Genomic DNA, 22,379 nt, shown 5'->3' with positions numbered 1-22,379 from the left:
AACAAGAGATTGAGAAGAAAACTGACTCAGTCTCCTCCCTCTTGCCACCTCCATATCCCAAGTATGGGAGTTCCAGCTAAAGCAGAGGCTGACAGCTGTTAATCTGCAGTTCCAAGTATATAAAAATTATTTTCTACTCATCTCCCAGGCAATGTTTGACCATCTAACAGCTCAGTAAATGATATACTAATTACACTGCCTCTTTAATCTATTTCAAAAGCAAGTATGTATCTGATTTTGGTACAAAATCACATTTAAGTGTTGAGCTGTGTGGTGGGGGGAAAACTTCAGTTTTTCAGTTCAGTGGAATGGATGGAGCTGTGCTCTGTATTTGAGCTTAGGTGCTGTGGGTATTCCTGCCTTTGAAGACAGACTAAGCCAGTCCAAGCTACAAGGAAAATCTCAGTGCCTTATCCTGTAAAAAAATTGTAAACATCTTACAGTGTGACAGCTTTCAAGAGCTGTTTTTCTGAAGCAGGGTTGATGGAGCCTTCCCCCAACAGCCAGCTGTGTAACAGCTAAGACAAGCATTGATAAGGAAAAGTGAAATTTTCAAATCAGCTCACAGTTGCTTGACAGCCTCTAACCCAGGCACGGTGAGGGGAGGTTTTCCAGCAGTATCTGCAGGCTGTAAAAGCTGCTGGGCAAGATTTTTCCCTCTCTAGTCATTGTTAGCTCATCTGCAGGCAGGTCCTCTGGTTACCTTGCCCTGAGGGTACAGGGCTGGGCAGGATGCTCCTTTTCAGCTTCACTTCAAAAGCAGCCCCTGACAGAAGTGTCCCTTTGTTGACCCTGCAATGGGCTATCATCAGCGGGTATGAATTCTGCCAGTATTGGTGTGTTACTCAGATCATGTGTAGGTTCAACTCCTAGTGCTCTGCATGGGTACAGGATGCACAGTGTTCTAACCTCTGACAGGCTGCTCCTAACTCCTGTCCTGAGAAGCACATTCTGTTCCGTTCAATAGGGTAAGCTGATGGCTCTTCTTGTTTTCCAGGCAAGGTGCTGTCTCTTTCAAGCTGCTCGCTCAGTTCTAGCCAACGGGATGAAACTTCTTGGCATCACACCTGTAACTCAAATGTAACGAGGCTGTATACCATGTCTCTCAGTAAAAGGGTTTTTTAAGATGGTATAAATACTCTCCTGTGTGTCCCTGCTAATGCAGTCTAGAACCTCTCTCCGTGTTCTTGAAGGTTTATATGCTCCATCACACTGACTGCCATGTAGGGGAGCCCAGGGGAGCACAGTCACCTTCTCCCAGGCACTTGGTAGGAGTAGTATACTTAAGACATTAATCTACGTGGTATTTCCCATAAAAGAGAATTGCTCTCTATTTGCCATGCAAATATAACAGCCTTTTGGTGGAGGAAGTGGTGTTAAGTGTGCTGCCCTAAGTGATCAAAGTTCTCCCCTTCTGCAGTTGCCATTGTGTACTTAGGCCTAGTAGTACATCAGCTGCAGGTGCTCTGTATATTGGAACAAACTGAGTCAGATCAGGCCAGAGACCTATTCCGTGTGTGTTGTACTGCACTCTCCATTCTGTAACTTTAGCCAAGTCCAACTGCCAGCTGTCACCTGTTCCTCACCTCTCCCTGTGTCACTGATCTGACAACAGGGAAGAAGAGGATTTGCTGCCCAGCTGGTGGAACAGGACCTGCCATGTTCCCTCAGCGCTGTACAAGCAGTCAGACGTGGCACACGGAGCCATCACATCACTGAACAGAGGTGGGGCATTACATGTGAGGTAGTGCAGGTGACTGACAATATCGCCACCACCAAAGCCTTCACTCCTCAGAGCAGCATGGGGGTGGCACACTGTTCCAGCTGCACAGTTGGCAAAAGTCGGAGAGGAGTGCCCTCTCCTACTGCAACAGAATTTAAGTGTTTGTTTTTGCTGTGCTTAATGTACCCCACTTTCAAGTAAAATCCATCTGGTTAATTCATGCCTGAAGGAATCTAACCAGGATATGAACTAGGTCATGTTTCTGATTCCACCTTGAAGGTGGATAAGTTGCCTAAATTACACCAGTTAATTTTTCCCTCAATGCAGAGTTGCAGTTTCTGTAAGGGTTGAATTAAATGAGGCCTCAGAAAATGAGGGAGGAGGTTGAAATTACATAGTTGGCACTCCTACATTAAATCAAAGCCTAACATTCATTACAGGAAGTCCTTTCAAGCATCACTTGCTATGCACAAAGAGGTTTAGAGAGAAAGTGTACAGATAAAAATCTCATCTGACAATGAGTAGACTCATTCGTACTTAAGCCAGGGATACAAGAACACACATGAACCTTCCCCTGTACAACTGGGGCTTGAGAAAACACACAGAAGAGAAAATCCCTCTGCCAGCTACAGCAGGTATAAGAAACATTTGAAAAGTCTAAGAAAATCTAGGACTTGAGAAAAGCACCAGTCTTTCACTCTGGCTTTTTAAGCCAAACAGCAAACACTACTTCTAATCACTTCAAGATAGGTAAGTGGTGGTTGAAGCTTGGTTCTTCCTGGTATAGTTAGGTCATCTCATATGTATCACTCAGAAAAGAAACTTTTCCTGTTGTTAATCAAACTGCAACTGCCAACTAGTTTAAGAGAAAATGCTGGCAGTGATTGCTCTTTTTAATAGATTTTTATGAAGCTTTTGGGCATTTCTGCCCTCAAAGGGCAAGACAGTTTATCAAATACACAAAGAACTAATTTCCTTCTATTATATACATTATATACAATTGAGTATTCAGTTCCTTCATTCTTCTTTCCTTGTAAACGGGCTTTTCCAGTTCACTGTGAGTGAAGAATGTCTTCAGTAAAACACCCATCCGGCTCCTCGGCTGTGATGCAGCCTCAGTGTCAGCCACTGGAAACTCCCCATGTAAAACAGAATTAACTTCTGCTTTCAGTCTATCCCACTTCAACCATTCCACGACTAGCTTAAGGCTAATTTAAAAAAATGCAGGTTTTTAAGTCCAGTTTTTCCCTCTTGCCTGCCTGTCCATTTCTATGGACAATGTCACACAGCAGCAAGCCTCTCTTTTGAGTTCTTTGTCTCTGATGGCTGGATTTTTGTGGTGTCTTGTCGAGGTAATCCATAGAGGTAAATAGAAACACACACCAGAAGAGCACCCAGGGAGAAGGTAACAGCTGGAAGGAGACAAAACAGTTTAAATAAACACCTCTGTAGAAGAAGAAACCTTCAGAAGATTAATCTATATAAATTATGATATCTGAATGACAGTATTAAACAGGACAATGAGTTGTTAATAATTCACAGAATGTAGATCATCCTCTGTCACTGAGGACTCAAGCATTTGCTCAATCCCCACACCCTTTCAATTAGTCTCCTATCAGCAAGAACATGGTGGTCGTCAGAAAAGCAAGTGTAAAACATCTCCTGCACTTCCAGATACCATCCAGAAGGCTTACATTGCAATAAACTTAATCATAGAGACACAGTGGGTGTGATAGAGTGTGTGATAACACCGTTTGTCTTTCCACATCTAGCCAGGATTAAGAAACACTATTAATAACATTTGCTCAGAAAGATCACCAGTTCCATCTTTGGATTATCTCAGGAAAGCAAAACACACCCAGACCTAAAGAGCAAAGGCCTGAGCAGGAGCTACTAGGTATGGAAACACACAGATTTGATCAGAGAGAAAATCATTTGTGGTTGCAGAGCAGCCCAAAGCAATTTGCTCTTTACTCTCAAAAATATTCACCACGTATCAGTCAAGCCCCCAGCTCCTGTTTGACTTGCTCTCATGTGGTGATGTCCACAGCAAATGGCAGAAGTTAATGCAGTAGTAGGCACAACTTAACAGGGATGTATAAAGCCCTTGCAAGCCAAGGAACTAAACTGGTACTGGCTGTACTAAAACCAACAAGAAATGATAAAATACCAACAGCAGTCTTGGATAAGCAGCTGTATCACACACTAAACTGCATTCGAAAGTGATTCATGAATAAAGCCAACATGGCTTTGCTAAGGGCAAATCCTGCCTGACAAATCTGGTGGCCTTCTGCAGTGGGGCTAGGCATTGGTGGATAAAGGAAAAGCAGCTGACATCATCTACCTGGATTTGTGAAAAGCATCTGACACTGTCCTGCATGACACCCTTGTCTCTAAACTGGAGAAGCATAGATCTGATGGGTGGACCACTCTGTGGGTGAGGAATTGGCTGGATGGTCACACTCAAAATGCTGTGGTCAGTGGCTAAGTGTACAACATAAGAAGGATGTGGACCTGTTGGTGTGAGTCCAGAGAATGACCATGAAGATGATCAGAGGGCTGAAGCACCTCTCCTATACAGACAGGCTGAGAAACTTGGGCTTGTTCAGCCTGGAGAAGAGAAGGTTCCAGGGAGAACTTACAGCAGCTTCAAGTGCTTAAAGGGACCTACAAGAAAGCTGGAGAGGGCCTTTTTAAAAGGACATGGAGTGACAGGACAAAGGAGAATGGCTTTAAACTGAAAGAGGGTAGATTTACATTAGACACAAGGAATAAAGTCTTCACTATGAGGGTGGTGAGGCACAGGCACAATTTGCCTGGCGAAGCTGTGGCTGCTCCATCCCTGGCGGTGTTCAAGGCCAAGTTGGATGGGGCTTTGGGCAACCTGATCTAGTGGAAGGTGTCCCTACCCATGGCAGGGAGGTTGGAACTGGGTGATCTTTAAGGTCCCTTCCAACCCAAACCATTCTATGATAAAGCTGTATGAGCTCATAAGCTGCTTAAAACACAAAGAACCTTTCCTTTTGAGGTTGTAGGATGCCTCTAAAAGAGCAAACCATGAATGCCTCTGAAAGCACAGGATCATCAGGCACCTTATGCAATACACCAGTGCACAGGAGTCCTGGAGAAGACAAAGTTAAAACCAGAAAAATACAAAGGAGATGCAAAAGACTGCTTTGGTATGAATGGCATACAGCCCACTAGCAAGCAGCCTGCTGGCCAGGAAGGAAACACGCACCTACAGTCAAATCAAAGGCAAAAAGGCACTTACTTATCTGGAGGCCAAAGAGGGCAACTGATGCCACAGTTGAAAGAACAATGGCTGCCGCTGCAGAAAAGCCTTTCATAATGTTATCTGTGTACTTAACAACGATCGAGGTGTAGAGGCCACCTACACTGGCGAGAACTGGAAAGCAGATAAACAGGTTTCTGTTAGTAAAGGTGCAGTAGGTTACTCTCCAAATGATGCATTTTACTCCAGTGGTGTACTCCCTATTTAGGCTAGGTCGACCTCATTGATGATTTAATGCAACATTCAGCAAAATGGGATGTCTGCATAGCATCTAGTAGCTCAGATATAACTAATTTAAAGATGATCACTTAGACTGCTGCTTCAGCACAATTTTAAATTGGACAAGTGAATAATTTCCAAGAAAATTATACTTTTAAATAAAATCCCTCAAAGCACATTAAAAAATGCATCAGATTGGATTTGTAGCTTTGTGCGATCAGTTATATCATAGTTAAAAAAAGTAAAACCATGTAACAAGATCCTAAAACCACAAGATACTTACAGATGACAAACCAGACGTAGTATGTATAGCCATAGAAGAACCCTTTCTCAAGGACTTGGGCTCCATCTGACATGTACACACCAAATAAAGTCACCACAATCCCAGATAAGTACATCTGAATATTCCTCACCCACAAGGAAGTATCTGAACTCTTCAAGACCTTCTCAAAATAGACTCCTAAAAAGAAAAGAATAAAAAGGGTTTCAGTGAGATGAAGTGCCATCCTTCAAACACTATGAACCATGAACCATTGGTTCTACTGCAATCATCTTGTCCTACACACTGCTCCAAATGTCAAGGACCCAACACCACATCCTGCCAACGTATGTCTTCCACAACAGGATTTTAATGGGTATGGAACGTCAAAAACAGATACTATTTCTCTTTATGGCTGTTATAACAACTCATTGACAATTGAAACTACACCTCATTTCTGTTTGATTTGCCAGGTTTCTGTCCAGCAGTTTCTTCTGTACAGTTCTATACCAAGAAAGAAAACCAAACCTTTCACCCTGGCACTGGTATTTTATAGCCCGGGCAGTATTTATGTATTTCAGTATGATGGAGAACAATTTTTTTCCCCTCCACTGGAATACTTAGCAGTAAAAAACTGAAAACAGGGGTGGGACTGTATTAGCTCAGTGCTGAGACTGAGAATTCCTCAGAAGCCTTGAGCTTGCAAAGTACTTGGCAGACCAGCCACATTCTGAAACCACAGCTTCAGGGGATTACAAGAGCAAATCAAAACCAACACTTCCTGCTAACTGAAACTACAGATTGGTTTTGAGGAAATGGAATTCATTTTAATCTAAAGCTCTTGTTCACAGTGCCACACTGCTCAGCATTACTTTTATGCTCTGCCTCAATGAAATTCCCCAAATACCTTTTCATTACTCTACTTGGGAGGTGTATGTCAGGCTTAAAGGCTGACATTTTACAAAGCCATTGCTACCTGCCTTTTTAACCACTGCTCCCACACCAGGACTCTGCTTATCTCTGGAATTTCCTCAGGATTTGAAAACACAGCAGCTTGCAGGACTCAGATCATGTCAGCCACTTACTTCCACGACTTTCTGCTGTAAGCCCTCCTGACTAATTACTGCTGATTAATGTTGCCCAAGAGCCTTCATAATCGTATCAGAAAAGTATACAGAACTGACAAAGATGGCAGAGAGAGAAGATCTGGGAGTCAGAAGCCCTAAGCACACCTCCCGAAATCCCTGAGGTAGCTTCAAGGAAGGTCTTGCTACATTTTTATTCATGAAAAATGCAGTTTATAATTTAATACAGGATGGGGAATAAATGAGAGAACAGATTTATATTTCAGGGGTACAAATAATAAAAAATCTACCAAGGAAACATGCTATTATCTCTTATGAATACAGATTTCTGAAGTCTAACTTCAACAAAACCCCAGCATCATTAACGACTGCAGTGATTAGAAGAACCCAGAAGAATCTATCTTGAGATTTCTGCCTGCTGAGAAGGCCCACAAAGCACACGCAGATGTAATCAGGTACCAGAGATTTGGCTTGAGTATCAACCATACTTGTAAATTTTATAAACTAAGGTAAGGGCAAGCAAAGCAATGGAACTATGCTTTCAGATACCTGAAAATGCATGTAAATCACCCACTAGGCAAGACGAAGGAATGGGTGCTGTTTAGGAGAAACTACTCTTCAGTACTATTTCAAGTTACAAGGGATCTGCCATTATATATTCGTCGAATGCTTTTATAAGCATTGCTGGTCTGCCAGATGCTTGGACATTATCACAGGATTGGTGGCTTGAAGAAAAAACTTCTGTCTCTGAGGGACAAAAACCACATAACTTTGTAGACTTTGCTGGAATAATATAAAACACTTAACATGGTCAGTCCAGAAACTGAAGGCTCAGTGCCAAAATGGCTTCTTCATGTGGGTGTGGGAAGGAAGTAGAGGAAAGGAGTTTGAACAGTGTTTATGTTTTCAACATGTAAAGCCCCAAGGGCACAAGGAGCTCCACGAAGAAATGCTCTGTCCTCCCAGCTGCCTCAAAGTTACAGCTGTTGGTGAGGAAACACCCAACCTGCGATCCTTCTGTGGGAGAAGAAAGCTGTCTGTGTCTAAATCCTCTAAGGCTGCCTGCATCAGCCCTTTTCATGGTCTGAATTTGCAGACCTTTAGAAGAAAAGCTGTCTACCATTTCACTGGGAAGACACTAAAGAAGAACAACACACTCCTCCTTTCCTCCCCTCTCAACCAGAATGTTTTCCACAAGTAATGACCGTGTATGCACAGCACAAGATTGTTTTTGCAGGATTGTACAGTACTAGAGGTGAGTGATAGTACCTTGTTTTCTTACAGACTGAAGGGGAAGAATCCAGTTCACAGACAGAGATATATGCCCCTGTGAGCCAGATTTCAAATTAAGTAGTAATTTGCATTTCCTTATTTCTCAGCACCAGCTCACTTGTCCTGAAGTTCTTGTCTCCTTCTGCAGGAGCCAAGGAAGAACTACTCTAAGGGGAAATGCTGGCTGTAGAACAAAACCAAGCCAGACCTCCTTCATGAAGTCTATGTACTCACCTTCCTCTCTGCCTTTCTCATGCTCCCTCTGCATCTCAGTTAGATTTACTACCTACAGGACCATGACAAAATGTATTCCGGGGCTGAGCTAAGTGCAAGAACAGATCAAGAAGTCCCACCATTCCCCATATAAAAGAATGCACCTGTTTTGTGTAATCACCATAAGGCAGCTATTCACTGTAAAGCCCAATTTATAAAATTGATGTACATTAATTGTACCAAGTCATTACGGATGTTCCCTACATTATTATTCTAACCATTTGAAAGATGCTTCCACATGCAAACCAGCCTTCTAAACTGCACTGCATAAAACCAATAGTACATGCTCCTAGTTATTTGCTTTACGTGAGTGATCACGTCATGAGTCTTCCATAATTACTGCATGTAGAAGGTAGTTATGAGTAGGGGGGTAATTTTTTATTTTTTAATCAACAAAGACAGCTAACTAATGTAGAAAGTTCTGGTTTGAACATCATTAATGCAGTCCTTTTAATGTACCCTGCATACAGAAATAATACTATACCTGCAAATCCTGAACACAACACAGCAACAGCAATGGCTCCAAACCCTAGCCACGGATTCTGCTCCACCTGCATGCAACATTAACCGTTATTTTAAAAAGGACACAACACTTCAGTAGTTTACAGTAATCAATTCCAGAGCTCCTTTGTTAAGTACAGCAAAATGATTAGCACTTCATTACAGTGTAAAATGTACTTGCTTAGCTAGAGCTGTCCTTTCAATTAGCCTGGGGTAGCCGTGTGATGTTTCATTGGCCATGTGTACCCTTTGCAACCCCTGCCATGCTCACAGGTCTGTCTCCTTCGAGGTGGGTTTTCTTCCCAGCTGCTGGACCTGCCCTTCCCACTAATGCCACTGACCTGTTGCTTATGTCTCAGCTGCTGAAGACACTTGTTTCTTCCTTGAACAGGATTAGGTCAGTGCCTCTGAAGGGTGTGTTTAAATGACATACCCACACCCATAAGGCATTGGAGTTTCCCTCCTGATTTTGCCAAGTGCTTTGATTCAAGTTCTCTGCTCCAACAACTACAATTGATACCAGGGCCAACTGCTGGAAATATTACTCAGAGACCCCTATGATGGTGCATTAGGCTGCTTATGATGACTGTAGTAATTTAGACTAATTGTAGCAATCAGTTGCCTTTCCAACCAGCAAGACAGGAGCAATACCACAAGCCTGCCTCAACTGGTATGCAATAAAAGTGAAAAAGAATGAGCAGACTGATGGTTATATTGTAGATAAAGTGGCTGGAAATAAGAAACAGACACTGCTCTGTGGGATATAATAAACCTCATTGTAATCCCAGCTGCTGTGAAGTGAAATATAAAGTATAATCCAGTATATTTTTCATTGTGAAGTGGCAAAATGTAAACTCTTACCTGTACTTTTGTAGCCTGAGCAGGCTTCCACTGAACAAGGGTAACACCGCCGCACAGCATGAAGACAGAGAACCACTGCAACTTACTAAGGGTACGGTTTAGCATTAGGACTGTACATAAAGCTGTACAAGGGATCTTCAGCTGGTATGTCACCTAAAGAAGGTGGAAATATAAGTTAGAGGATGTGGTTTTATAAACTCCTCCAAACCAAGAAAACAAAATAGAGAATTCAACTACAGAATGACAAATACTATTTCATATTGACTTCCTACTGGTGCCTTGGGTTTGGTATCATTGCTGATTACAATAAGGTGACTTTGAAGCGACTCCAGCAGTAAGTGGGTTAGCTGAGCAAACCAGAGCTCTAAAACAGACAGCTCTAAAACAGTGTATGCTCTGAATATAACAAAGCATCATCTGACTTTTAACATTAAGGCTAAAGAGAATACCACGTGGTAGGCAGACAAATACCTAGCACGCATGCCTCATGGAACAGGAAACACATTTACAGACCAGTTACTGACAAAAACATGTATTACCTGGTAGACTGCTGCATCCAAGTTGCTAAGAGCCACAAACGCCATGTTGTTTTGGAGACCATATACCAGAGATGGAACACTTAATTTTAGCAGTTCTGTAGGACTTCCGAATACATTTTCTTTTAAGGATGTTATTAACCTTGCCAGACTTCCAGTTTCTCTGCAAAATGAAGTATAATAGAGGGTTCTCTTAAACTGATATTTGGAAACAGAAATCAAATCAATGAGTCCTATGGGAAGGCTGAAAATTTGTTCTCAACAATCAGTTTTACCATCTGCTTATTAAAGATATATTAACAGAGAAAAACAGTGAGTTTATCAACAAATAGAAACCCCTGAAGGTGAGGAAGGCATTCTGGAATGAGGAGGTTAGATGCATTAATGTGTAATAAAGTAAACAACAACCGTGAACACTGTAAACAGTAGAATAAGTCACTATGCATACAGGCAGTGGGACAGAAGGCTGTTGTTTCCCCTCCACCCTTTTTTGGGGGGATATTAACAGCTGTGTGTGATGTCGAATGCCTGTCCTTTTCCAGATCCCCTTTAAACCAGGCTTCACAGCAGAAGAGATTTCACGGACAGAAAAGATTGCACCCTTGCACACTACTGAGCTGGAAACACCTCTCATTCCTCAGCCAGCCCCATTTTCCTCTTCTCTCTTGTGGTGCAGGAGATGCTGGACCAGCACCAGCCCACATCTGAAGAGGTCTCTGGCAGAGTGTGTGGCAGCTCCCTGTCACCTTGCACCTTCACACATCTCCCACATGCAATTACAGCATGTGAAAGAGCAGGCAGTGGGGAAAAACATGCTGCTATTTGCTTCTGTCCCCTTTTGCAGCTTGCTCCTCAGCTTATTAAAGCTGACCTTTGCACTGTTAGTTCTCCCTTATCATTGGCACATCAATCTGACATTCTTGCTTACTTGTCACTGCCACTAAAGTCCTCCAGTTCCCTTCCCATCTCTCCCCAAGTCCTGTGTCCCCCCTTTGCATTCCTCTCTTGCTTGGTCACTGACTAATACCAATATCCTGGCCCCTCCCACAGGCCTCTCAACATGCAACCTGTATTGCAACCTGTATTGCAACCTGTATTGCTTTTGAATTCCAAAATCAGTATTTTGAAATACTGATACTGCTTTTGCTTCCATTACACATGCATATGAACAAATGGCTCATTCTCCTCAGCATTCCAGAAGCCCAGTTCCCCGCATTTCAACCACAACCCAGCTTCTTTCTTTTTCACAAATGTATGTCATCTACCTGCCCCAAACTCTTATAAGCAATTACCAAAATTAGCCATCCCTCTATGCCCCAGGCTCCTTCACTAACCACCTTGTTCCTGCATATTTTCTGTTCCCCTGACTCTGTGCTCTGGATTCTTAACTTTTTCTCTCCAAAGATTTAGGTACTCTACCTTCTCATGACCCTTTCATCTGAGTTTCTCTCTTAGAGACGTACAAGAAAAGCAAGAGTTCCTGGTGATACCAAGTGCAGCTGGACTGAAGCGCTTCTACCTGAAATATCTAACTGCAAATAACATGTAATTATCAGAGATACAGGTCTACTCTGTGAGACTAAGAAGTCAAAAAATACCACACAGTAATGGCTTCTTCTATTTGCTGATACTAAGGGAGACTGTTAAACAACAAAACAGTATTTAAACTATACCGCCTTCTGTTCAGACCATGCTCAGTGAATTAGCTGATTTAAAGTCAAGTCACAGCAGAAACAGTAGTGTCTGTCTACTTTGACTTCCAGCATGGAATTTCAGCAATGAAGAATAACAGGTGCCCAGTAAGCACCATTTTTACTTTAGGTTTCGAGAGTAAGAAGATGAACTAGTTCATCTTTGCAGTGGGTGTGCTTTCTGAAGCATGCACCTGTCAAGAGTCTTTAACTGTAAGTTGAATTCAGTATAAAGATCATGTGGAGATAGATATAAATCTACACAAACAAGAATTTAAAACAAGCCTCTGTGAACAGCTGAAAATGCAAAATAAGGTGCCCACAGATTACACTGCAAAATAAAATAAGAAAATAAAAAAATTAGCTTGATTTGGATGTTTCTGATGATGATCTAGATTCAACTTAAAAAACGTACTCTGTTTTCTTCATAGGTCTGAATGTGTGAGATACTGATAACAGTTCTGCAACAGAAACATTCATTCATTAGAAAAGCTGAAGTTAAAACTAGAGTTTGCAAATTTCCTTTACTTTTCTTCATCCATTGCTAATTATGTACCCTCTAAGAATGTAGACAATGTAATTACCAGATGCTGAATTGGACTTCAAATACATATGGGAAGCTGAGTAAACAATTAACCCAGTTTAAACTATCATAAACACCTCTTTTAAAAGACAATCTTTTGGCATTCATCCATTCAATGTGCCTTCCAGGAGAAACCTTAAAAGTAAACACAGTGGAGTAAGGATGTAAGAAAACAAATTCTGCAGGCGGAACAAGATGAGAGTCATACCCCAGTATCCTGTACGTTGCAGTTATCAGTGCTGGCTGGTTCAAAAAGGAAAAAGTACCCACCCAAATGTATCCCTCTGTACAGAAAAAAACAGATCATATGCTATCTCCTAACTGGTTTTTAAACTACAAAGGCACCTTGTCTGGGGTGAGACAAATTGGTTAGGACTTTGAAACTGGAGGAAGCTGCAAAGGAGTCACTGAAAGAAACTATGCTGGAATTTGTGCTGTTGAGCATATTTGTAAGTGAGCTAAAATGGCAGATTACTAGGAAATTGGCAAATTTTGCTGATTATACTCAATTATACATGATACGCAAAAAGAAACTTTCAGTAGTTCTTTCACTACACCAAGCAGAATTCACTAGATCTTTGGCCATCTGAGAAACAGCTCAGTTACTTGGGCAGCAAAGGAAGGCACCCAGACCCACCAGCAACCGAGACATCCTGCCATTAAGAGCTGAGCATGGCCTGACGAATAGTGTCTGCTGGTGCCCATCTCTCTCCCCACTACAGAGAAAAACACCCCACTGTCTGACTAGATCAGAATAGATATTATAACCTTCAACAACTCAGTGAATCAGATTCATCCCATTTTAATTGGCAAATAAAGCTCAGTTGTCAATAAATGAGAATCATAGGAAATAACTACTCCGTAATACAGCAACCATCTCTAAACCAGTTACAGGCATTTGGAAAAAAGATGTGAGTAGCCTTATGAGAGTACCAGATCAAGGCTCAGCTACATTCACAGAAATGAGCAGAACATTATGAATCCTTAGGAAAGGGACTGAGACCAAGACAGAAACCCCTCTGCCTAATGCCATGGCATGTTCACATCCTGAATGTTTCATGCAGCTCTGGATCCTGCTACGAAAAGGATGTTAACAATACTGGAAATGCTGTGGAGATGACTACTAGGATGATCAGGGAAAAGTTAGAGTAGAACTCTCAGCTTAGAAAATGAATGAGTTCTGAAAACACAACATACCTGTAGAGATAAGAAAATAAAAATGAAGGGAGAAGAATTATTCTTGATGTCTGTCAACCCAAGAAGACAGAATCCAGTGACACTGCTAGATTAAGTGCTCATTAATAAGTACTTTTTCACATACCATGTAGTTACACTGCAGAGGTCATTTCACAGATACATTAGGGACTAACAGATCAAAAAGAAACAGGACAATCTCACAGAGGACAGGATTGTTAGGTGCTACAGCCACAGTGTGCACATAACATCCAGGCTGGGAAATCCACAAGCTTCTGCCAACAGCTAAGGAAAGTGCTTGTCCTATTGCCTATACTTCTGTTCTAAGCATCCTCTTCTGGTTACTGTCAAAGGGAGGACGATGGGCCAAATGGATCTTTGGCTGTGCAGAGCTGTTCTAAAAATGTAATAGACTTCCAAATTAAAAGTAACCACCACTATTGAGAAATGTGGGTTGCTACAATCTCCTGAAAGTGGGCTGATCAGGATCCACACTGGTGACAACACTAGGAGAACCACTCATTGGCAGAGACCCTCTTGCCAACATTTTGTGCTGGCAGAGGGAGAAGCCCAGGGTGCATAAAAAGGAAAACAGAAATCTGCCAGTGGTCACACTTGCCTTTTCTAAGACATTACATTTAATGAAAGGTTAAACAAAAGGCAGCTTGCCACAGCTGCCTTATCAAATCCAAATATTGTCTCATTTCTAAAGCAAGTTAAAATGCTGTTTTGATGTTAAGTAGACATGTTCTGATAAAAACCTGAAGTACACCATGTGACTCTATGATTCTTCAGCACAAAACAACCAGCCTTCTGATGTACCAAAAGCCACAAAGAGATAAGCAGGGACCCTAAGAGTACAAATTCTACTACAACAGCAAGAACCGGGCTTTGGAAAAGTACAGAATATAAAGATTCTTCCAAGAAGAATGTACCACATGAAAGCAGAGAGGAAAAAGAGCAAGCTGAGGGCCTCCCTACTTTAGATGCTCACATGTGGACTGAAGTTCTAGTTCTTAGCAACAGTTTGGGATTAGAGAAACTAAATATTTTCTGACCACTGTTTTTCAGCATCGATTCCCCATCTTAAGAGAGACAGCAAAATGCCTGTCTGCAACACTGTTTGGGAAATTTATGAGCAGGAACATTACAATTCTGTATAACTCAGCAGATGACGGCTCACAGTTCAGCTTTCACCTACACCAATGAAGACCCAAAACATCACGGATAATCCATGCTTACATTTTGAAACTATTCCAAAGCATAATACAAAAATAGAAAATATGCAGAAAGGACACACCTGAATACTGTGGTGTTTACAAAGCAGTTTCAGTTGAGAAGTCACAAGCTCTAACCCGCTCTAAAATGACTCTTCCACAGCATCACTATCCAGCCACATTCTCAAATGTATTTGTACTTCACTATCTGAGAATCTGAGGTTACAAGCAAGGATTTGTTTTCAAAATACTGACTGGCATTCCCACACTTACTTAGCCAAGATGCCCACACTCAAGAACAACTTGATAACTTCAGTGATGCACACAGCTGTCGTTGAAAAGTACAGTTCTGTCCCCACTGTCCTTGTGTACCGCAGCGCGACTGTGTATGTTGCAGCAACCAGGGTCATCACCGTGAGGCAGTACAACTTGAAGAGTAAGCTGACATTTTCTGAAAGAAAACAAAGATGACCACTCAGCATGCCCTTCATTTTAACTTAAGGACTGAAACAGGTTGCTCTCCAGCTGGAGCACTGTGTCAAACACTGCTGTGGCAGCATACAATAATTAGTGCTGTGAAATGCTTCCTATAAACAGTTTAAGTCAAATTTTAAAGTCCCTTCTCAAAGCATCTTGCATAGGAACGGTAGCTGTTTGAAAATAAGATGTCCTCTTGCCCTCACAATCATCCTCCATTCTAGAAAACTAGTCATAGACTAATATTCATGTAATAGTAATCAAAAAATCTTCCTTTCCTTTCCTGCTCTTCAGCTGACAGTAAAAGCTTGCTCTGACCCTCTCTCTCCACGTAGCGTATTGAAGTCTGACACAAAGAGCGTTGGCAGACTATTAAAAGCAAAGAGAAGTATCAGCACAGAAGGGATTCAATCTAGCAACTCTTGATAAGTAAAGCAGCATTTCTTTCAGCCTTATTTTCCACCTGAGTTAGCAGAAGAGAGTTCTGCTCAGAACAGTGGTGGAACTTGACACAAAAGGTGTTCCTGAAAAATTATGGACAGTAGAAAACACTGAGATTATTAGAATCACTAGAGGCTATTAGAATCACAGAATGGTTAGGATTGGAAAGGACCTGAAGATCGAGTTCCAACCCTCCTGTCACAAGGGGTTATTATTTACTTATTGAAGTAAATTAAACCATACAATGAGTATGTACCATTGGAGTTATCCCCAGTATCTTCCTCTCTGCTACACCGGAACAACAGTAGCAATCCTTGTAACAGTTTTGCCCCAGATCAACTGCTATCCCGCATAATTTGGGAGTCAGCCAGTCCCAGGCCAGCTGGTGAAAGGCAGTTTTCACACAGCTGCCCTCCTCTGTGGCTTGAAAGTTCCATTGGGTGAATGTGACCAGTTCAGAGAACAGCTCAGACTGCATCCCTACCATTAAAAGAGAACAGAGGCAACCCCAAACAGGACTGCTCTGCACAAAGGTATGACCTTTGTGACATGAGACATTAGCAAATAGGTAGTGTCTACAAAACCATCTTTCAAGCTGGTAAATTGTTCTTGATTACATACAGCATCTGATGGCTGGATGTTGGTCACTCAGCAGCATCTTTCAGGCCATTATCTGAATATTCCAAAGAAACATAATTCTAATTGGCATAAATTTATATTCCTGTGCTGATTAGGGAATGAGCTAACAGATAAGCTCCAGGCAGATCTGTAATAACTTTGTTCATTTAATATGGGAATGAATTGCTGAATTCAGTGCAACTGATGTTTGGGTTCACTTTTCTTTCCAGTCAGTGATGTCTCGTATTGCATAACATTTCTGCAAGGTACAGTTAATGCCTCCTGCTGCTGCCATCGTTTAAATTAGCTACTTCCTTACAGATAAAAATCTCACCCACGTCAGTAACCACTTTTAAAAGGTAGAGCCAATTAGTTTTTGGACTAACAATGCTTAAGAGAGACTTACAAGTTGTAATCTGTCTCTAAATTACATTTGGATTGTGGGGAGGGGCGGTGGGAACCCAAGGCCATAACAGCCAGGAAATAAAGTTAACCCAGTCCAACCTTACAAGAACACATTTTCTAATGATGTTTTAATGCTAACAGAAATGATGACAACGTGTTTTCACACGTCAAGATTTTAAGTCTATGCACTACCAAATTAAAACTAAATTTAAGCCTTGCCTATGTTAACTACTCTTTGAAAATAAATAAATAAATAAACAAATGTCCCAGTTTGGCAGTGGTTTGTAAACTAAATGCAGCAGGATATAACAAAGCTATGATCATGATCATATAATCAGCTTGGTTGGAAAAGACCTGTCAAATCATCAGCTCCAACCATTACCCCAGCACTGCCGAAGACCACCAGTAAACCATGTCACTAAGGGCCTCACCTACATGGTTTTGAACACTCTGAGGAATGGTGATTCCACCACTTCCCTGGGCAGCCTGTGCCAATGCCTGACCACCCTTTCAGTTATAGCATTATGTGAAAAGCTGCTTGTGGTTGGTTTCTCCAGCCTGGCTCACCTGTCTGCATCAGTACCAATGCAGCACTGAGGGCTGAAGGAAAGCTTAGCTGGGGTACCTGTATCTTCTTGCTGGTAAGTCTGAACTTAAACCAGCTGAGAAATGAAAACAAGCTTAAAGTTGAGAGAAGATGCTGTTTTCTTTCTCAAAGTTTCTTTCACTGGCTTCAGGAAATTCCACTCGAATGAAATGGACAGAGGTGGCTGATTTCTTATCGAAGTAACAAGTGACAGAACAACAGCTAACAGCCTCAGGCTGCTCCAGGGGAGGTTTAGATTGCAAAAATGTCTTCACAGAGAGGGTGGTCGGGCATTGGCACAGGCTGCCCAGGGCAGTGCTGGAATCACCATTCCTCAGTGTTCAAAAGCGTGTAGATGAGGCCCTTAGTGACATGGTTTACTGGTGGTCGTGGCAGTGGTGGGGTAATGGTTGGACTTGAGGATCTTACAGGTCTTTTCCAACGGAGTTGATTCTGTGATTCTATGGAACGATTTCCAGCAAAACGGACCAGACAGGCCAAAAGCCTCAGGACACACATGTGGGCTTCCGACAGAGCTCACACAACCGCTACTGTAAACGGAAGCCCAAGGCACGGGGTGCACACACAGCATGAGGCCGGCTGGAGCGGTGGCATCTCACAACCGGCCCTACATAGGCTGCGAGAGACCCTCCTGCTCCCACCCGTGTCCTCCCGGGGCTCCCCTCTCCTTTGAGTCTGCTACCGGGGGTGGCAAGCAGAGGGATAGGCAACGACCTCCTGCAGCATTCAAGCCCACCCTGCCTGCCCCAGGGCTGCGGGAGAGCCGGGGTTCTGGCACCGCTGCCCACGCTCCAGCGGACGCCAGGGGCCGGCGGTGGCTTCAGTGACCTGCAGGGAGGGTTCCGAGGAGCGGCGGGGTCTGTCTCCACACCACCACCAGCACCCCCGAAAACGATGCGCTTTCACCACGTTCAAACACCCCCAGAGCAGGTACCGGCCCACAGAGGCACCGTCGCCCTTAGAGCCACCTTCAGCCGCTGCCGGGGCGCCCAGGGCTGCCCCGCCGGCCTGCCGCTCACACACACCGGAGCGGGAGAGGCGGCGGTTCCGCCACGCAGCCCCGCCGGACAGCGAGAGGGCGACAAGGGAGGCGTGGAGGGAGAGGGGCTCTCCCTCTCCCCCCCGTTACCGCGGTGGTGGCGCCCGCCGCCGCAACCCCCGGCGGGGAGGATGATTCCACTCCCCCTGAGCCGGGGGGAGCCGCTGGCTCGCGGGTCCCGCTTCATCTTGGGTGGGGGCGGGATTGCCCCCCCTCTATGTCCGCACCTCCCTCCGAGAGCCACAGTTCCCCCTGACTGACCAGCGCCTCTGCCCTCACCTTTCGGCGGCGACATCGTGCCTGCGGAAGGCGCCAAACTGGCCGGGCCAGAGCCGTCCGCCGTGGCCCGCCGCTCCTCCCATTACACCATAGAGTGCAGCGCCGCCGCCGCCTAGAGCGCCCCGCCTCCCTCTCTTCACCATCGAGTCGGAGGCCCGTCCGCTTGGATAGTCTTCCCCAAATTCCAAGCCTTGCCGGAGAGGCGGCGTGTTGTGTGTGGGGCGCCCCCTGGCGGACGGTGGCTGTCTGCCCCGCCGGCCGGGGCTGGTTACCCTCCCCTTTTACCGAGTGTGGCCCTTCCACAGGAAACAAACCGGGAAAGCCGGTCGGAAGGTACCCCGAAGGTAACCTCGGAGCGGCGAGGCCTGCCTGGGGTGGTTGCCGAGCCCCTGGAGGGGCGAAGCTGTGAGGCCATCCCCAAAGGGTGAGGTGAGGGACAGACAGCGCAGCGGCTTTGCTACCACAGCACGAGCCTCGCTTCAGAGGGTGGGGAGACCCGAACGGCTTGGGAACGGCTCCGCGTTCAGTGTGCGCAGGGGCACGGGCAGTCATACACCGCGGGTGGTGGTAGTGACCGTATGGGTGCCTGCGGACCGCACAGGGGTGCTTAAGGAAGCCCAGTGATACGCTGCAGTCCGTATCTCCTGCTGGCTGTGCGGTGTGTCAGTCTTGTACTCCTCAAACAGCAACACCCGAGAAGGATGAAAAGCCCAACCCCAGCTGTGAAGGGTGGTAGTGCTGATGGGGAAGTAGCAGGAACTTGTGCCAGAAACAAAGGAGGAGATGGGACTGTCCCTTTCAGTGCCACCTGTGTGAAGTTCAGTTCAGCCTGCTCAGGAAATAGCACTTCCCCTGTTTCTTAATCGCTGTGGAGCTCAAGCAGGAGCTAATTTAACGCTGTTCTCCAAAACAAGCCATATGGTGAGTTTTGGTCTTCTCTGTTTTCATTTGGCATCTGGATTTTAGGTGTCTGCATTTAACTTCTACATATGAGTAGTCGGTGTAGTCCTTTTTATTCCATTTTCTGATCAGAAGTACCTAAGTAAAACCCCTGGTAGTGTTCAAGGCCAGGCTGGACAGGGCTTTGAGGAGCCTGGTCTGGTGTGAGGTGTCCCTGCCCATTTCAGGGGGTTAGAACCAGGTGATCTTTAGGGTCCCTTCCAACCTAAACCATTCTGTAATTCTGTAAAGAATAAAACCTGGTAACTGCAAGTGTGTCACTTTGTTTCCAAAGCCCAGGCCATGAGTCTGTGCACTGTATGTGTATGGTCTTGTCCTCACGAATACACTCACCCATGCACCAGCAGAACCAGATTAAATAAAAACCAAACCCAAGTTCCGGTGGGCATCAGCTGAACTTTGTCTCTCCTTTCACATGACTAAAGCATTTTGAAAAGCAACCTCTCCCTTTTTTCTCAACTATTTTATTGGCAGTAAACACCTGTGAGTTCACACACACATTTCTCATAGCTGGGAGTAAGTTCATAGCTAACCAACATGTTTCTGCCATACCAAAACCAAGATGTAGATTACAATTGTATTCCCCAGTATTTTAAATTATGCAGTATCTTCGCCAGTGGAAAAGAACAAGCAGAATAAAAGGGATTTTTACTCCTCAGTTTTCTTTACAATAAATGTATTTATGGATTCTTGAGATAGAAGTTTGTTGGTTCAAAATAAGAACTTTAACATGAGGGGTTCAAAATAATGATAAAAAATACAGACGTCACAACAAAAAGTATTTAATAAAGCAGCAATAGGGTATTTCTTCTTGATGAGAAAGAAGCTGCAGCTGCTAATAGCATTCCTATTTCTTATAATAAAACTGAAAATTGGTGCCAACTCGTAATTTAAAAACATGGAAGAGCAGCACATCTGTCTGCTAGTGCTCAGCTTATTTTCACATAAGTGAAAACCACATAGTGGAAAACCATTTAGCTAAGTTCTTTCTGTGCTCCTTTCCTTGGAGACAGATAAACAAAAGGAGAATGTTGTCATGCACAATGCCACAGGAGAGTCACCCAGCAGCTTGGATCTTCAAGCTTCATTGTACAGGCTTGTGTAACAGTGGAAACCACACTACACCACGCTGCACCTGACTGAAAAAGAGATTTGGAAACCCTAGCACATCGTGCGCCATCACAGATGCACACCTGGACATTTTGCAGATAACAGCTTCTGGAGCTCTTTGTTGTTGTGAAAAGCATCTCTGTTTTAAAGTATCCCCTACCTGCATTTGAAATGTTTCATCTTGAAGCTCATGATTCACAAGCAGAAATAATAGCTGCAGTTGCATTGATAAGGCCTGGCATATATTTCCCTGCCACAATGAAATAAAGCTGAAAACCTTTTCCTGTTGTGCTTTAGTTTTTCAAACATAAGTGAAACAGAGCTTTTGAAAAGGTACCCTGGAGATAAGGTCCTAGGGTTTCAGTGTGCTCACCATCACACTGTTTAGTTGGTGAATACAGAAATTGCTAGAGACCTAAAATGCTGCCAGAGCCATAGGAAGTCAGTTTTCCCCACCTCCCTGCCTTGGCCTACACTTGTGATGCCTATTACCCTGCAGAAACACTTGGGTTAATGAATGGAGAGGCCCAAGGACTGAGAGTGATTTACTTTTGCTGGTTTTACTTTCTTGAGAGTTCTGCTGTAGGGGTGGAGCTGTGACATTCAGGTGACTCTCGACATGCCAGTTTTATTTCATAGAATCACAGAATGGTTTGGGTTGGAAGGGACCTTAAAGCTCATCTGGTTCCAACCCCCTGACATGGGCAGGGACACCTTCCACTAGACCAGGTTGCTCAAAGGTCCCTCCAGCCTGGCCTTGAACACTGCCAGGGATGGGGCAGCCACAGATTCTCTGAACAACCTGAGCCAGTGCCTCAGCACCCTCACAGTGAAGAATTTCTTCCTAATATCTAATATAAATCTACCCTCTTTCAGTCTAAAGCCATTCCCCCACTACATGTCTTTGTAAAAAGTCCCCCTCCAGCTTTCTTGTAGGCCCCTTTTAAGCCACTGGAAGCTGCTATAAGGTCTCTCTGGAGCCTTCTCTTCCCCAGGCTAAACAAGCCCAAGTCTCAGCCTGTCTCCACAGGAGAGTTGCTCCAGCCCCCTGAGCATCTTTGTGGCCTTCTCTGGACTTGCTCTATCAGGCCACATCCCTCCTGTGCTGGGGGATCCAGAGCTGGATGCAGTACTGCAGGTGGGGTTGCATGAGAGCAGTGAGGCAAGACTACTGCCCTTGACCTGCTGGTCACGCTCCTGTTGATGCAGCTCAGGACACAGTTGGCTACAAGTGCACACTGCTGGGTCACATTAAGCTTTTCATGAACCAAAACCCCCAAGACCTTCTCCATGGTGCTGCTCTCATTTCACACCAACGGGAATTATGCCTGCACAGGAGCTGCAGCATTGCCTCCTACCTCATAGAAACTACTTGTCTTATATTATTCTTCCCATGTACCAAAGACATGGCTCTCAGCAACAGTGTTTCATCAAGAAATAATTGTATTAAACCCTCAAGAAAATCTAAGAACACACACAACACATTTACATGTTAGTTTATGCTAAAATCTTTAGGAACATCTTGATTCTAAATTGCTGTTTAAAATGTGGGTGCTTCAAGCTTATAATGTCTATCACTTGGTGCCAGTCAGCAGCCCCAGCAGATAAGAGAAATGAAATAAATCAACTGTTCCCAGAATCAACAGACACAGTAAAATCTTTTTTATCATATTTCAGATATATGCAGAGAATTCTATTTATACATTCAATATACATCTTCAGATTTCTCATTTTCAC

General features: G+C 43.9%; 2 protein-coding genes across 2 annotated transcripts in view; one reads left to right on the top strand and one right to left on the bottom strand.

Annotated features, from left to right (window-relative positions):
- Nucleotides 1-1,158, top strand: part of RARS2 (arginyl-tRNA synthetase 2, mitochondrial) — a 30,554-nt gene extending 29,396 nt beyond the window's left edge. The window contains exon 20 of the mRNA XM_005153121.3: nucleotides 998-1,158. Coding sequence (XP_005153178.2) covers nucleotides 998-1,084 — 87 coding nt within the window. The 3' untranslated portion in view covers nucleotides 1,085-1,158. The remainder of the gene's footprint in view (nucleotides 1-997) is intronic.
- A 1,394-nt stretch (nucleotides 1,159-2,552) lies between these two features.
- On the bottom strand, nucleotides 2,553-18,674 carry SLC35A1 (solute carrier family 35 member A1). Its single transcript, XM_005153122.4, has 8 exons — nucleotides 18,573-18,674; nucleotides 14,980-15,157; nucleotides 10,025-10,184; nucleotides 9,486-9,638; nucleotides 8,608-8,674; nucleotides 5,518-5,694; nucleotides 4,995-5,129; nucleotides 2,553-3,135 (listed from the first exon to the last, which is right to left on the bottom strand). Exons 1-8 carry the CDS (start codon nucleotides 18,586-18,588, stop codon nucleotides 3,005-3,007), a joined length of 1,017 nt encoding a protein of 338 aa, XP_005153179.1. The 5' UTR covers nucleotides 18,589-18,674; the 3' UTR covers nucleotides 2,553-3,004.
- Between the last annotated feature and the right edge of the window lie 3,705 nt (nucleotides 18,675-22,379).

This window comes from Melopsittacus undulatus, chromosome 3 (assembly GCF_012275295.1).
Source record: "Melopsittacus undulatus isolate bMelUnd1 chromosome 3, bMelUnd1.mat.Z, whole genome shotgun sequence".
NCBI lineage: Eukaryota > Metazoa > Chordata > Aves > Psittaciformes > Psittaculidae > Melopsittacus > Melopsittacus undulatus.
The sequence above is the reverse complement of the archived record's forward strand: the minus strand, read 5'-3'. Positions and strand labels throughout refer to the sequence as shown.